This window comes from Anser brachyrhynchus, assembly GCF_964034855.1.
Source record: "Anser brachyrhynchus genome assembly, chromosome: 11".
Taxonomy (NCBI): Eukaryota; Metazoa; Chordata; class Aves; order Anseriformes; family Anatidae; genus Anser; species Anser brachyrhynchus.
Window position 1 is genome coordinate 9,486,327 of NC_137706.1, and position 13,965 is coordinate 9,500,291.

Sequence of the window (13,965 nt, forward strand, 5' to 3'; positions counted from 1 at the left end):
AGCTGGATCCCTGGGGAGCCCATCGGGGTGGGTGCTAATTAGCTAATGAGCTGCTGGGTCCCTTGCCAAAGAAGAGGTGTTGGATTTTAGCCAGCTGGAGGTTTGTATGCCTTGTCTGGTGATAACCAGCCCTACCAAGAGATGAGTCCCACCTCCAGAGAATGGGGTCCTTGTGCTGTGGGGGACTCTGGGGTGGGAAGGAGGTGGCATCTGCCCTCTCTTCAGGTCCCCAAACTTGTCCCTGTCCCAGCTCCTTCAGCCCTGCAATGATCCTTGTGGAGCTGCTCGTGTCAAGGGCAACTGGGGGTCTCCAGGGCACGAGGGATTCACGGCTGGCTCTTTACCCAAGAAAACGCGATTTGGGGCCAGGAAGAAGAGGACATTTTATCTCGAATCAGGTGGAATAATAAAAGGAAAAGAAAAAACTCCTGCATTTCCTGGGGAGGGGCATGTCCCAAAAAGCTCTGGGAGTCCTGGGGCATTGGACAGCCTCCAGGATCCGGGGGGATCGTGAAGCCCATAGCCCACCTCCCTGCCCAAACCACGTCCGTGCTGCTGCAGGACGAGCCTCCACACGGTGGCATCCTCCCTCCAAGCCGCACTCCCTCCGGGATTTTAGCAAAAGGGAGGAAAATGCTTGTTTAACCCCTCCCTGAACAGACCCATCCCACTTCCCGGGCAGGACCGGTGCTGGGATGAGCGGTACCAAAACACCGAGTAGAATGATCATTATTAGGAATAATAACGCTTTTATTAGAAATGAGGCGTCCCTGAGAGGGAGAAGACCAGGTCCTCGTGCTGGAGGCCATAAATCGAGGAGGAGGACGAGGGTGGCTCTGCGCAGCGGGGCACCGGGGGCAGCTCGGGGCTTTGCTCCTGGCCCCAGGGGACCCTCGGTGCTCGCCGGGGGGCGTTGAGGGATCGGGGAGCAGAGGCAAAGTATTTGTGACACACTTCAAAACAGAGAAATGATTTATTTCATCTGCAGCCGGATGCTCTGGGCAGCAGCACCCTTCCCCAAGAAAGCGTTTGGAAAGCTCCCCCGACAGTCTGGTGAACCCAGAGGGGCTGCGAGGGCATGGCAAGATGTCAGGATCGGGGCCGGGACCAGAGCCACCAGGCAAGGAAACATCGGAGGTAAAACCAGGGACGTGAGCCTGCAGGGCTCGCTGCGCATGAACCAGGTTGTCGGACCGCAGGGCACCGCCAACTTTCAGTAGTTTTCCTTGTTTTTTACGTCTTTCGGCACATCGCTGCCCGCCGGGGTCTCGCGGCTTTCATCCTGCTGGCGCTGGAAGTAGACCTTGACCTTGCTCAGGTTGCAGACTTTCTTTTCGGAGTCGTGCCGGTGAGCGTTGACCAGACCACGCAGCTTCTGGAGACCCTTCCCGGGGTCACGCCGGTGGCAGGACCACAGCTCGGAGAGGCCAACGTTGCACGTGGCCAACCTTAGGGCTGATGCCTTGGTGAGGAGCTTCTCCTCCAGCAGGGGCTGGAGGGAGGCCAAGCACCCCAGGCTGGTGTGGCTGAGGACCAGCCTGGGTTTCTTCACCAGGTCGACGTCCAGCACCTCGCACAGGTCCTTCACAGCCCTGGCGTTCTCCATGGCGCTGTGGTCACTGAGGTCCCGCCACAAGTAACTGCTGGCCAAGTTCTTCAGCCTGTAGTTGTCCTTCTCGGGAACCTCCTCCTTTATCAGGGGCAGGATGTCCAGGAAGCCGTACACGGCGGAGCTGAACTCCTCGCTCTTGCCCAGGACCGTCAGAGCCTCCAGGAGGGTGTGAAGTGGCAGAGAGCAAAGCCCGAACCCACCCAGGATGGGCCTGTGGATGGCATGGAGGTGGCTAAGCAGATTCCTCATGCCAACCTCGCAGACGCTGTTTTTGGCCATCAGGCTGGGCAAACATTTCACCGGCTGGATGAGGACTGGCAATATCTGCTCCCCATCGACCACTGCCATCTGGATGATCTCGTTTTCTGGAGAAGACCCGAGGGAAGAGAGTGAGGAGAAATGAAGGAAAAGCAGAATTAGTTTTACTTGGTAGGGAAATAAAACAGATTGAGTTGCTCTAACAGCCTCGACAGCAGCGGGGGGATGAGTGATCCATCCTTGTTTCCACCTCCACCCTCAACTTCTGGATCAGCCCCACACCATGAACGTGAGGGCTCCTACAGGTCTTGGAGGGTGGACTAAGGAGAGGGGTTTGGGAAGTAAAATCCACCTTGCCCAAAAGAGACTGGCCCATGGGAAGAAGCAGGGGACCCATGTTTTCACATGGAAGATGCAACGGCACAGGGCTTAGCCATCTCAGAGGAATCTCCCCATGGCCCTGTGGGTTTCGTGCTTCTCCCAGCCCTCCAACTGTCTCAAAAAACAACAGCAAGGCCTGTTAGGGGCTCGAGAGATTGTCCTCTCTCCTATGGTAACCTGTAGGTAACCCCAAAGGCCAGGGTGGAAATGCCTAAACTTCCCCCCACCCCAAAAAAAAAAAACAACAGAGATACTGCCAGCAGCGGGGATTGAAACCAGCTTTGACATGGCACACTCGCTGCAGAAGGCGTCCCCAGTTAGGATCTTACTCAAAATCTTAACGTCAAAGAAGACCAGGGCCCCTTGTCTCGTGTCCATTGTGTTCTGCAGGCGGATCGGGAAGCCCAAGTACTCTTCGCTGGTGCTATCATCAAGCATGTTACTGAGACCATCCAGCAGGCTGGAGTCCTGGAGGAGCAAAAATTAGCTCTTACCAAATGTCTCAAGGAGAACTGGGTTTGCAGCTCTGGGTGCTGACTTGTCCTGGAGGTTACCAAAGCCCAGAAATGTATTCAAACTGCCTACTGGAGCCCTCAGGGTGTAAGAAGCCCCTCCAGCTGGTCATGAAGACTTGTCTCCTCCAGCACCCCAGACCAACATGATGTGTCCATAGGAGGTGGCCCGCTTGAACCCTTCCTAACTGGCTTTCTGCTCAAAGGTGGCAGAAAAGTTGGGGCTACCAAAGAGCTGAAGGGTTTTGACAGAGGTATTTTGGTGCTCGGGAGTGAAGAGTTCCTTGCCAGGGGATGTTGGGACGGCCCTGGGGGTCTGGAAGCACCAAGTGGTGCAGTCTCCATGGCTTAGACAACGAGCAACGCACGGCTGAGCACGGAAAGCTGCACTCACCTTGGACTCCTCATCCACGCTGTCCTCTTCAGCGCTTTCCAAGCTGGAATTATTGCTGTCTGCTGGGGTAGGAAAGACGTGCCCATGAGTCCGAACAGATACCCCCTCAAGCCACAGATAAAAAATACACCACGGTGGAAAATTCCACCTGTGGCTTCATTGCTCAGGACACGAAGAGCCTCAGGCACACCGCTTACCCATCTTGCAGAGCCCCTCGTTGCTATCCAGCATGCCTTCCAGCAGGCCGTCGTCCATGGCGGGTGCCAAAAAGCTGGTCCCAGGCTGCTCCTCACAGCTCGGCCTCTGCGGCCCCACCAGCACATTCCATCCATCGTCGTCCTCTTCAACCTTCATCACCTTCACTGGCGACGGCAGCGTGTTGGTGTTCTTGTCCTTCTTCCTCTTGGCAGGGGTGGAGGTAGAGGGGCCCTGCGTGGGCAAAGCAGAGCCCGGTGAGCATCCCTACATGCTCAGGATGGACATTTTGGTCCTTGGCCAATGCAGAGGTCTGAGGGAAGGACTGAGGATCCTCAAGCCTTGCCACCTCTGGCCACTCGTTTGAACCCAAGGTAATGACCCCAAGGTAATGACCCCATGGCAGGTGAGATGTTGTGTGAGTGCAGGTCCCACCACGCACCTTGCTTGGGTGAACAAACATCTGCCCATTATACCAGCCTGGGACTGTGATGGCTCCATGTGGGGACCAAAAGAGGACACGGGGCAAGGGACAGAGGTGGGAGCAATGAGTAGGAGGTTTGGTTGCTTGAGAGCAGATTGGTGCTTGGAGATGTGTGTGTATGGGGAGGTGGGTCCTGGGCTTTGGAAGGGCTTTGGGAGGGGGCGAGATGAGGCAGAGCAGAGGATTCCTATTTTGGGAAGATGGAGAGCATGCAGTGGTGGCAAGGGGCATGAGCTGGAGAGCTAGCATGGCACAGGGAAGGAACTTCTTCCTGGACATGTAATTCATGGCCGTTGGTGCCTCAGAGGCAATTTATGGCTGATGGTACCATCCTCCAGCTGGTTCCCAGCCCCGTGTGTCCCTGCCCAAAGCAAACATTCATCTTGCCCAGACAGGTTCTGCTGCCCTGTGCCCAGCACCATGTCCCCATACTGGCACCATGCTCCCCTGCCCAAGTCCCACCCCAAATCCCCAGGGCAGGACCCCTCTGGGCTGCGCGTGGTGATGCTAGACCAGTCCCAGTCCGGGGGTGGGACTGGAAACCAGCAGAGAGCTGGCACCAGAGTGGCTCTGCAGCCCAGCTCTCCTTTCAAAGCAAGACAGGTGGGGACAGTGGGAAAGCAGCAGCCAAATGCTCAAGCAAAGGTAGCCCCGAATGAAATCCCGGCACAACACGAGCAGAAAGCCTCACCTGGTGGGAGTTTTCCATGGCTGGAGCAGGGGCAGCTTCTGAAAGAACAAAAACACAGCGTGTTGAGAGCGAGCAGGGCTGGAGGTGCAGAAGGTGCAGGTGGCCACGGGGACGCTGGAGCTGTGGGTAACCCCAAGCCCCACCAGGAGATGCTACAGAGGCCAAGTTCAAGCAGCGAGGCTGCAGGCTGGGTTGGAACATTGCCTGCTCGTCCTGCTGCCCACCCTGGCATTAAACCCTTTCCCCTCTGGGTTTGCAGCTCGTGGAGGTGCCTGCACATGCTGGGAAGGGAAAAAGACTGTTAGTAGCATCATGCAGTGAGAAGTTAACACGATTTGGCAGCTGGGGGCATGCCACCCTGCTGACCCCAGCCCGGTGTCCCCAGGGCTCCTGTGGCTTTGGCAGAAGGCTGCCGTGGTCCTGTTCAAACCCCTGGTGGAGAAGCGGGGCATGGTTTGGGTAGCCCCAAGCCCCCGGTCTCGGGAGGGCCCCTCCAGGCTGCAACACCAGCAAGAGACAAAAGTTCAGCCCAGGAGGACTTTATTGGCACAGCAAAGCGAGACGGAAAGCTTGGTCCCTGGGGGGACACGTAGTGGGGCTTCCGAGCAGCCGCAGCCTGGCGCAAGCGTTGTGGTTTGCAAACCGAGCAGCTCCCTCTTGCAAACGAGGCTCCTCGCACCCCTCCTTGCTCGGAGTGCCGGTGCTGAGCATCATGACGGTGCCACAACGGGGATGTCACTTCTTGTCACTTCTTCCTCCTCTTCCTGGGGCTGCTGGTGGGCTTCCAGCCACGCTTGCCCCTAAAGGGGCGCTCCGTGGGGGACGCAGACCTCGGGGGGCTGGCGGGGGGCTCAGAGGCAGGGGCAGATGCTGCGGGACCTGGGGTGGTCTCATCCCCCTGCAGGGCGCCGGAGGGGAACAGCTCCAGCAGGTCAGAGGGGAGCATCGGCCAGTCCAGGTTTTGGGGGTCCTGCGGGGGGGTGGGCATGGCTGGGGGGCTGCAGCACGGCTGCAGCATTGTCCCCACGGTGGAGGCGAGGGCACCCAGGGAGCGGGACATGGACCGCACGCCCCGGGACAGGGCCGCCAGGTGCTTGTTGGACCTGCAGTGAGCCCGCAGCAAGCAGGAGGTGACCCGCAGGAGCTCGGTGGCCTGCTGCGCGTGTGACCTGGCCCAGGAGCCGAAATCTTCCTGCGGGGAGGCCTGGAGGGTCCTGGGGAGAGGCGCGGTGTCCCCACGGGTCCCACGAGGTGACGCCAAGCCTTCCTCCGCTTCTTCATCCCTCTGCTCGAGGGACGTGTCCCCTCCCTGGCCGGGACACATCTCCTCAGGAGGCTGAGGCAGGAGGCTGAGGCTTGGGGTGCTGTCATCTTCAGATGGGGCGTCCCGACGGGGAGCAGAGGTACCTGCCATGGGGACGGGGGCTGAAGGGAGCAGGAGAGGGGCGTCAGGCGGTGCTGCCAGGCTGCTCTGGTGAGGGGAGGTGGAGGGGTGCTGCCTACCATGGGGGGAGACGCAAGGAGCAGGGCGGGAGGCAGCTTATCCCCAGGAAACCGCAAGCTCCAGCCCTGGGGAGCTTAGTTGTGGAAGCCCGCGGCTTGCCAAGGAGGACACAGCCCAGGTCTGAATGGCATCGGCCCTGACAGCAGCAAGGGGATGGAGTGGAAAACCCCACAAACGTCCCTTGCTCTCCCCCCATTTGCAGGAGGGATGCTGACACCTCCTGACCGCGCCTGGCTCCTTCTCTGCACACACCATGGACGTGTCTGCCGTTCCCAAAGCACCACATCCTGCCTGGAGAGCTCGGGGAACACCTGGGAAAACCCACCGGTGGCCAGCCCAGGTGTCACTGGAAGCATTTTACCCTCCCGGTTGGATGTGCCATCCCAAGGCAGCAAACAGAGGGGGAATCACTGCCCCGGATTGCCCTGTGCAGCCCACGTTGAGCAAGGCCAAGCAGGATGGAGGTGGGCAGGACCCGGGGACGGATGTGACACCTGCACGTGCCACAGCTCTGAGAGGGTGCCAAGGTGACCCAGTCCTCCCCACCTCCCCTCTGCCCACGCCAGCCTCCCTGTGAGCCTCTGCTCCATGTGCCACGCGTCCAGGTGCCACAAACCTCCCTTAGCCCATGGCATGGCTCGGCCCCAGCCCTCCCGTTACAATTGCATCCAGGGAACGGCAGCACGCCCCAAGAGCAAGAGTCCGTCAGGTCACAGAAGGAGACTTGAAACCCACGGAGAACTCTGGCTCCTGCAGGGTTTTGACCTTCAGCCCCACTTCCAGCCTCCCCCCAGCCTCTGCACATCCTCACCTGTGCGCCCCTCGACGCGCTCGGCCAGCGCCTGCAGCTTGGTGTGGCACTCGGCGAAGTCCCCGTGCTGCGCTTGGCCCCCGGCCGCCGCCGGCTGCAGCCGCTGCAGCTCCCGCAGCGCCTCCTTGACGAAGGGCTGCATGTCCATCACCTCCTGCTCCGTGGCGTACAGCCTCATCTTCTCCACCAGCCGCTCGCCCGCCTCCATCCGCCGCAGCACGCCCTCCACGCGCCGCAGCTCCCCCGCCAGCTCCCGCCGGCCCTGCTCCTGCCGCCGCTCCACCAGCCCCAGCAGCTCGTCCTCCTCGCGCCGCACCAGCCGCACCAGCTGCTCCACGCGCTGCCGGATCAGCTCCCGCGTCTCGCCGCTCGCCGCCTCCAGCCGGGCGGCCTCCTCCTGCAGCGCCGCGCGCGACGCCTCGAAGCCGCCCCGCCGGCGTGCCAGCTCCCGGCCGGCGGCCGCCAGCTCCTCCTGCCGCCGCTGGATCTCGGCGCCGATGTCGCAGTGCTGCCCGGCGTGCTGCGTGTCCAGCAGGGCGCAGATGCAGCACACTGGCTTCTCACACTTCTTGCAGTAGATGCTGCGGGGCCAAGCGCAGGTGGAGTGGGTGGTTAGAGCGTGGCCCGGGGCGAAGAAAGAACTTTTCGAGAACTTTTCCGTGGGGGCGTTTGAACCTTGTCCTGCATTGTGCCCATAGCCGTTTGGGGGACTCCTTACCCCTAACCCCCCCCCAGGCTGGTCCAGCACCACCAGCCAGACCCTTTCCTCCTGCCCAAACAAGCCGCCTTCCTCCTGGGCTCCAGCAGCCTCATCCCCTGCCCTCCCCTGTCCCATCACCACCTTCCCCATCAAACCTTCCCCCCATTCCCCAAAGCTCACCCTCCCTCCCATCTCGGGGACCTGGTGCCAACGGGGACAGCGGAGGGCCACCAAAGAGCTTGGTGACATGAAACCAAGCGTGTTGGGAGACCTACCTTAGGGTCTGGTTCTTGTGGGTGGGGTTGGAGCAGGACAAGCTGCCGGTCCTCTTGGCGCCCTCGAGGAAATCCTTCAGCGCCCCCGCCCTGATGTCCTTCACCCTCTTGGCCTCGTGGCTCTCCCGCTTCAGGTAGCGCTGGTGGGCCTCGAAGCAGGTGGTGCACAGGAACTCCTCGCACTCGGAGCACCAGTACTCGCCCTCCTTCTTGCAGTTGTCGCACAGCAGCTCGGCCCCGCCGACGATCCTGCGGTAGACGCGGAGCCTGGCCTGCAGGCTGGCGAAGAGCACGTTGTCCACGTCGGGGATGCCGTTGGCCTGCGGGATGGCCGCCTGGCACACGGGGCACTGCCCCACGGGCTTGTTCTCGCTCAGGCAGCCCAGGCACAGGGTGTGCAGGCAGGTGAGGAGCTTGAGGCTGGGCGATTCCTGCCGGCAGCCCTCGCAGAGGACGAACTGGAAATCCTCCTCCTCCTGCTGCTGCTGCTGCTGCTTGGGGAGGGAGGAAGAGGGAAGAGGCGAGGCCGCTGAGCACTCTGCCAACTTCACAAACCGCAGCTGGAGGAAGGAGGAGCGTGGTGCTTCCCGCTTCCCTCTGGCAGTGCCGCGGGATTTGTGCGCAGGGGGACCCCGGCACCCCACAGGGCGAAGGAGAGTTGGGGTGGGGAGCGGGAAACCCAGCCTCCAGCCCCCAAACCCAGCCTCCAGACTCCAAACCAAGTCCGTGGAGGCACACAATGAAACATCCCGGAGCCTGCCGGGACACAGCACTTCCCACCACCCCCAGCATCTCCCACCCCAGCCTCTTTCCCCCCGGCCCAGCTCCCCTCTTGACCCCTTCCCAGCCTGGCTGTCCCCCATCCTGGCCTCCCAGCCGAGGCTGACATCCTCCCTCTCCTCGACAGCCTCTCCACCCCGTGGCCTCCAGCATCCCCCCTTCCTCCCCATCCCTTGCAGCAGCCTGATGCTGCCCAGGGGCTCACCTGGTCTGGGCTGGCCATGGTGGGGTGAGGAACCCCCAGCTCGCCACTGAGCCTCCCTTTGGTTTCTGCTGCTTCTGCTCCTGCTGCTGCTGCCCACTTTCGATTTCTCCTGCGCTGGAACCAGGCTCCACCTTCGGGGTGGGCAGGCCAGCAGCGCAGAGCCCTCTGCTGATGGCTGGCGGGAAGGGCTCCGGCACCAAAGGGGCTTTTCCTGGGGGAGAGGGGGCCGGGAGGGGACGCGAAGCCCTGCAGAGCATCGCCATGGCCCTCTTTGTCCCGGGGGGGGCTGCGCCCTGCTTCCCATCCACCCCACCAACCTTCGAGCGATGCGCTGGGAGCAGCCGCTGGCAGCTATGGGACTGCCACCAAGGGGGGGGACACCACCAAAGAGGGGACCACCACCAACAGAGAACGACCTCCAAAGAGGGGATGACCCCCAGAGAGGGGATATTTTCCCACCAGTCCCCAAAATTTAGCCCAAGGAAGGAAGAATGAGGCCAGTCGAGCCTTTGGTTGTGTGGGGAGCCCCCCAGTCTGCTTGGTGCCACACAGCCCCAAGCTTTGAGAAAGAGATTTAGCAGGTGATTTGGTGTGAAATGTCTCGGTTTTTAATGCCACCGGTCAGCCTTGTCCTGCTGGTCCTGCAAAACGCTCCGGGGCTGGCTGAGGATGCCCAGAGTCCGAAATGTTGGGTGCTGGAGGGGAGCTGAGCATCCCCGGAGAGACTCTTGGTAGGACTTGGGGTGTTTGCATGGTGAGATGGAGCCCACGGCACCCCCCACGCAGCATCCCCCACTGGCATCAGCTCCCCTGGGGAAAATGAGGCATCACGGGTTGCAGCAGGGTGGGCAGAGGAGCACAACTGGCCCAAATCCTGCCCACAGAATTCATCAGCCCATCGCTGCCTCCAGACCAGCTTTATTGTCCATCTGGAGGTGATAGAAAGGAAGCTTACAAAATAAATAGATATCTGTGTACGCCTATATACAGTGCACACCCTCCCCCCGCGGACAGACCTCACGGCACGCATGCAAAAGCACGTCGAAGCACAAGTTATTGCGGTCACTTAGCACAGGGCCCGGCCACCTCCGGGCTGGGCGTTCCCCAAAACGCCCCCAAACTCAGCCCAAAACTCGGCCGCAGCGTCCCCGAGCTGGGGCACCGACTGGTTCCTGCCCAGTAATGTGGGGTGAAAACATGGATCAGGGCTGGCAGCGGAGCTCAGCTGAGGAGGTGAAGCTTTTGCTGCCTCAGTTTCCCCGCTCAGGTCTTCTCCTGCCTCCTGCCAGCTCCCTGGGGAAGGCAGCAGGGGCTCCAGGGCGCTCCCCCAAAACGTTGGGGTCCTGCTTTCCGCCCCGACCAAGACACATGCACGCCGCCACGCTCTATCTGCGTTGCTTCATTGCCTTGAAGAGCTCCTCCAGCTTCAGGGCAAGGTGCAGGTCGCCCCTCACCTGCAGCCGCCCGCTCATGTAGGCGCTCAGGGGGCGCAGCTCGCCCAGGACCAGGTCCTGCAGGTCCTTCTCCGCCAGCTCCAGAACGACGTCGGGGCTGCCCTGGGGGACGCCGCGGCCAGCCCGCCCGCTGCCTGCAGGGGGGGAGAAGCGGGAGATCTGGGATCCAGCCTTGCCTGCTGGCATTTTCCCCATCATTCCACAGGGATTGAGTCTGGCCGCGTGGCAGACAAGGGGCTGGCAGGGGGAATTTGGAGGCAGCACTCCTTGCTGAAAACAAATGTCTCCTGCACTGCTCCGCTGATGTCCTGTTCCGGCAGTCTGCCTCCCGGCCTGCTTTGGCCGTGGCCACCAGAAAAACCACCGGTGGTGCCTGTGGGGGATGGATGAGGGGATGCCAGCGTGGCTGTGGTGCTGCCCACGTGTCCCCCTCAGGGCTGGTGGCAGACAAGAGCCACCAGCCCCTGATCCATCCCACTTGGCCAGCCACCAGGAGACCTGGCTGCCGGTTTTCCACCAGTGCTCTCTTTCTGAAGGAAAACCGGCGTGTTTAACCCAAACCAGAGGACACTTTGCACTTCCAAGGAGCAAAAACCCCCTTGCCCTGAGCTCAGTGGGGTTGCGGGGGCACCAGAAACCCTCCCAAATGCACCGCACGACCCCGAGGAGCAGTGACCTGAGGAGAGATCGATGAAGTAGGAGCTGCGGGCGCCGCTGGGCAGGGCGATGTCCACCTGGAAGGATGCTCCCACCTGGCCCACCAGGGCCTCGCAGAGGACGGGCTCCACCGCCGCCAGCAGCTCGTCCGCACTCGGCGTCCTCCGGGCGCCGGCGGCGAGGTGGGGAGCGCCGGCAGGCTCCACCTCACTCACCGTCTCCATGCTGTCTGCTGGGGACAGAGGGGCACAAGAGGGGACACCTCTGGGTGGCGAGCTTTGCTGGTCCCCACAGAGCAGAGAAACCAGTGGTTTTCCAGCTAAGCGGGAGGAGGAAAACAGCCTTTTGCCCATTCCTACTGCCCGCTCCTCTGTCTGCAATGGGTGGCTCAATCCCTGTTACCAAGCGGCTGGGAAAGGTTCCCAAAAGGCTTTTCCCAGGGCACAGATTGGCTTTGGGTTTCCGAAAAATGGGTCAGCATGCCGCTTCCTCCTCCTACCCCAGTCGGTTCTCGTTTCCCTACTCGTGCTGCTCCTCCCAGAGCCTAAATACCCAAAGAAATGGCACAGATAGTCGAACAGCAACTGTGGGGTACATTTTTTCAGTATTAGAAATAAGAAGGGGCCTGAAGAGACATGTCTGCCCTCATACCTCCTGCCTGTCTTCACCCCATGACTCAAAGCACACGGAGAAAAAATCTCCCCGTCACTTCCCCAGCTTGCCCTCTGTTCCTTCCAAGCTCCCCGCACCAAACCCAAGCTCCCGCAGATCCTCTCCTCCTCTCCCCAGCCCCTTCTCATTAAAACGGGGCATGCAGCGGGGACACCCCCGGGGAAAAGAAGAGGTGCTCCCAGCCTCCTCACCTGCCTCCGGGGTGCCGGGCACACTGCCGGCCAGCGCCAGGGTGCTGCCGAAGAAGTGGGCAGCCAGCTGCTGCGCGGTGCCCTCCAGCCCGGGCACCGGGGGTGCGGCGGCCAGAGGTCCAGCAGGGGTCTCGCGGGGGGGCTGCAGCACGGCCTCCATGGTCAGCTCCACGCGGTCCACCTCCAGGCCCCAGGACTTGGTCATGTCGTTGATGTCCAGCTGCAGAGCCAGGAAGAAGGGAAGGGAGCGGGGAGACCACCTACCGCAGCATCCCACGGCTCCTTTGTGCTTCTGCTACCCCTGGTTTTGGGCTCAGGGTGGTGGACCAGGCTCAGCAGGCCACCTCCTCCAATCTGGCCGCTCTCACACGCAGCCCTGCTCCTCCAGGGGCTCTCCTGGGCCCGAGGAGCTGGGACAAGGACGGCTCTGGTGGGTTCTCTTTCCATGGCTCCCTCCCAGTCTGCTCCCCTGGTCCCCACGGGCTGGCACAGGGCTCCACCAGACCACCCCAGAGACCCCACAGATGCCACCATATCACTCCAACCCCCTTTTAGATCCTTTGTAGATGTTTAACCCACAAGCTCTTGGCCTGACCTGTGTCCACAGTGGTCCACCAGGCAGCACGTCTCTTCCCAGAGACCCCCGAGATACCACCGTATCACTCCAACTCCCTTTTAGATCCTATTTTGTAGATGTTTAACCCAAAAGCTCTTCCCCTGGCCCACAGTGGGCAGCAGGCACTGCTTCCCTCCCCCAAATCCTTTCCCACTTGCAGCCCTCCCCCAGACATCTTCATGGCGGAATTGGACACGTCGGCTCCTCCGCATCATTCCCACCCCACGCGCTCGGGGCCGAGCGGGGCCGGGGCTCTCCTCACCAGCAGCTGCTCCCCGATGCGCAGCCTCTCGGCGTGGATCTCCCGCAGGCTCTTCTTCCCCAGCGCCTTGGTCATGGCGTTCTGCGCCGTCATGCGGGTGGCCGCCACGAGGTCCTTCACCACCAGCACGGACAGCACCGGGTCCCACACGCGGAACTGGACGTCGGCACCCATGGAGATCACCGCGCCGTCCTTGGAGGTCAGCTGGGCAAAGGGACTCGGGATCTCTCCCCTTCCCCACCCCATAGCCCAGCCCGAGAGCCCGAGAGCCAGGAACCGGCTCTAGATCCCGTTAATAAGAGGGTGATAAGGGACAAACCCAGCCCAAATGGTGATATTTGGGCTAATCTGAATATCAAAGCCAGCTTCCAGCTGTTATTAGGAGACATCCGGATAGGGGTTGATGTCTTTGAGATGTTCAACATGCGTTGAACAAGGTGTGAAAGGTCGAAGGGAGCTTTCCAGCCCCAGGCAGGGGAGGGATCCTGGGTGGGGATCCCCACGATTCCCCCCACGAGGTTGGAGAAAATGAACGCTGTGGGCAGCACAACGTGAAAACCCAGCCTCTCCGGGTGTTTCGGGGATGTCTCGAGGGCAGCTCACCTTGCAGGGGGGCACGTTGAAGGCCCTGGTCCTCAGGTCCACGCGCTGCCAGTGATCGATGAAGGGCAGCAGCAGGACCACGCCGGGTCCCTGCGGTGCCCGGATGCGGCCCAGGCGGAAAATGATCATTCGCTCGTAGGCGGGCACGATCTGGGAAGGGAAAACGTGGACCAGGGCAGAAGGACAAACCCAGGCCGTGCCAGGAACTAGTCGTGCACCCCGCAGAGGACGGGTCGCCACCCCGCTCCTTACCTTCAAGGCGAACCAGCCCGAGATGGGGAAGGTGACGACCATCAGCAGGAAGACCAGGGAGGTGATGATGCCGTGGCAGATCCAGGACAGCCAGCCCTGGGAGGACTCTGAGGGGGGCAGCAGGGGATGTGCACCCGCTCCGACACCCCCTTCCCCACCAGCACACCCCAGCCGTGCCTCTCCCCACGCCCCAGGGGAGGCAGCAGCGAGAGGGCAGCCAGCCAGAGCGACACCCTACAGAGAAACCCCAATATACGGGAAGGCAGCACCTCCCCTCTAAGCTCCGGGCTCACCTGCACCATTTCCAGCCGGTCCCAGGGGGTCCTGCTTGGCCCCAAAGGAGAAGAAGCCCTTCTGGGCACCGTAGAGCCCGATGCTGGACTGCTGGAAGCGGTCGAAATCCCCCAGGGGCAGAGCCTGGTACCCCGAGCGGCTGAACATCGCGCCGCCCCGCCG

The 13,965-nt window shown here is 61.6% G+C and overlaps 2 protein-coding genes across 6 annotated transcripts; both read right to left on the reverse strand.

Moving 5' to 3' along the window:
* Nucleotides 1–954: 954 nt before the first annotated feature.
* LOC308201027 (protein PML-like) lies at nucleotides 955–9,550 on the reverse strand. Of its 3 annotated transcripts, none has more exons than XM_080607746.1 (8): nucleotides 8,803–9,550; nucleotides 7,818–8,308; nucleotides 6,843–7,423; nucleotides 4,528–4,565; nucleotides 3,355–3,586; nucleotides 3,158–3,219; nucleotides 2,581–2,719; nucleotides 955–1,977 (listed from the first exon to the last, which is right to left on the reverse strand). In XM_080607746.1, exons 1-8 carry the CDS (start codon nucleotides 8,818–8,820, stop codon nucleotides 1,214–1,216), a joined length of 2,325 nt encoding a protein of 774 aa, XP_080463872.1. In that variant the 5' UTR covers nucleotides 8,821–9,550; the 3' UTR covers nucleotides 955–1,213. The 3 variants fall into 3 exon arrangements, with proteins under 3 accessions (XP_080463872.1, XP_080463873.1, XP_080463871.1); XM_080607747.1 differs by having other exon boundaries at nucleotides 3,158–3,216; nucleotides 7,818–8,311; XM_080607745.1 differs by having other exon boundaries at nucleotides 7,818–8,311.
* Nucleotides 9,551–9,704: 154 nt separating this feature from the next.
* STOML1 (stomatin like 1) lies at nucleotides 9,705–13,950 on the reverse strand (the record flags this gene model as incomplete). 3 transcript variants are annotated; one of them, XM_080607753.1, is made up of 7 exons in its annotated part: nucleotides 9,705–10,390; nucleotides 10,933–11,145; nucleotides 11,777–11,996; nucleotides 12,655–12,810; nucleotides 13,258–13,407; nucleotides 13,510–13,616; nucleotides 13,803–13,950. In XM_080607753.1, the coding sequence occupies 7 exons, from the start codon at nucleotides 13,948–13,950 to the stop codon at nucleotides 10,188–10,190; spliced, it is 1,197 nt and encodes a 398-aa protein (XP_080463879.1). In that variant the 3' UTR covers nucleotides 9,705–10,187. The 3 variants fall into 3 exon arrangements, with proteins under 3 accessions (XP_080463879.1, XP_080463878.1, XP_080463877.1); XM_080607752.1 differs by having other exon boundaries at nucleotides 10,933–11,142; nucleotides 12,655–12,858; XM_080607751.1 differs by having other exon boundaries at nucleotides 12,655–12,858.
* Between the last annotated feature and the right edge of the window lie 15 nt (nucleotides 13,951–13,965).

Coding starts and splice junctions, on each gene's coding strand:
- LOC308201027 (XM_080607745.1), bottom strand. Junction 2,720..3,157: donor GCGTGGATGAGGAGTCCAAG/GTGAGTGCAGCT, acceptor TTGCTCCTCCAG/GACTCCAGCCTGCTGGATGG. Junction 1,978..2,580: donor CTTTGACGTTAAGATTTTGA/GTAAGATCCTAA, acceptor GGTCTTCTCCAG/AAAACGAGATCATCCAGATG.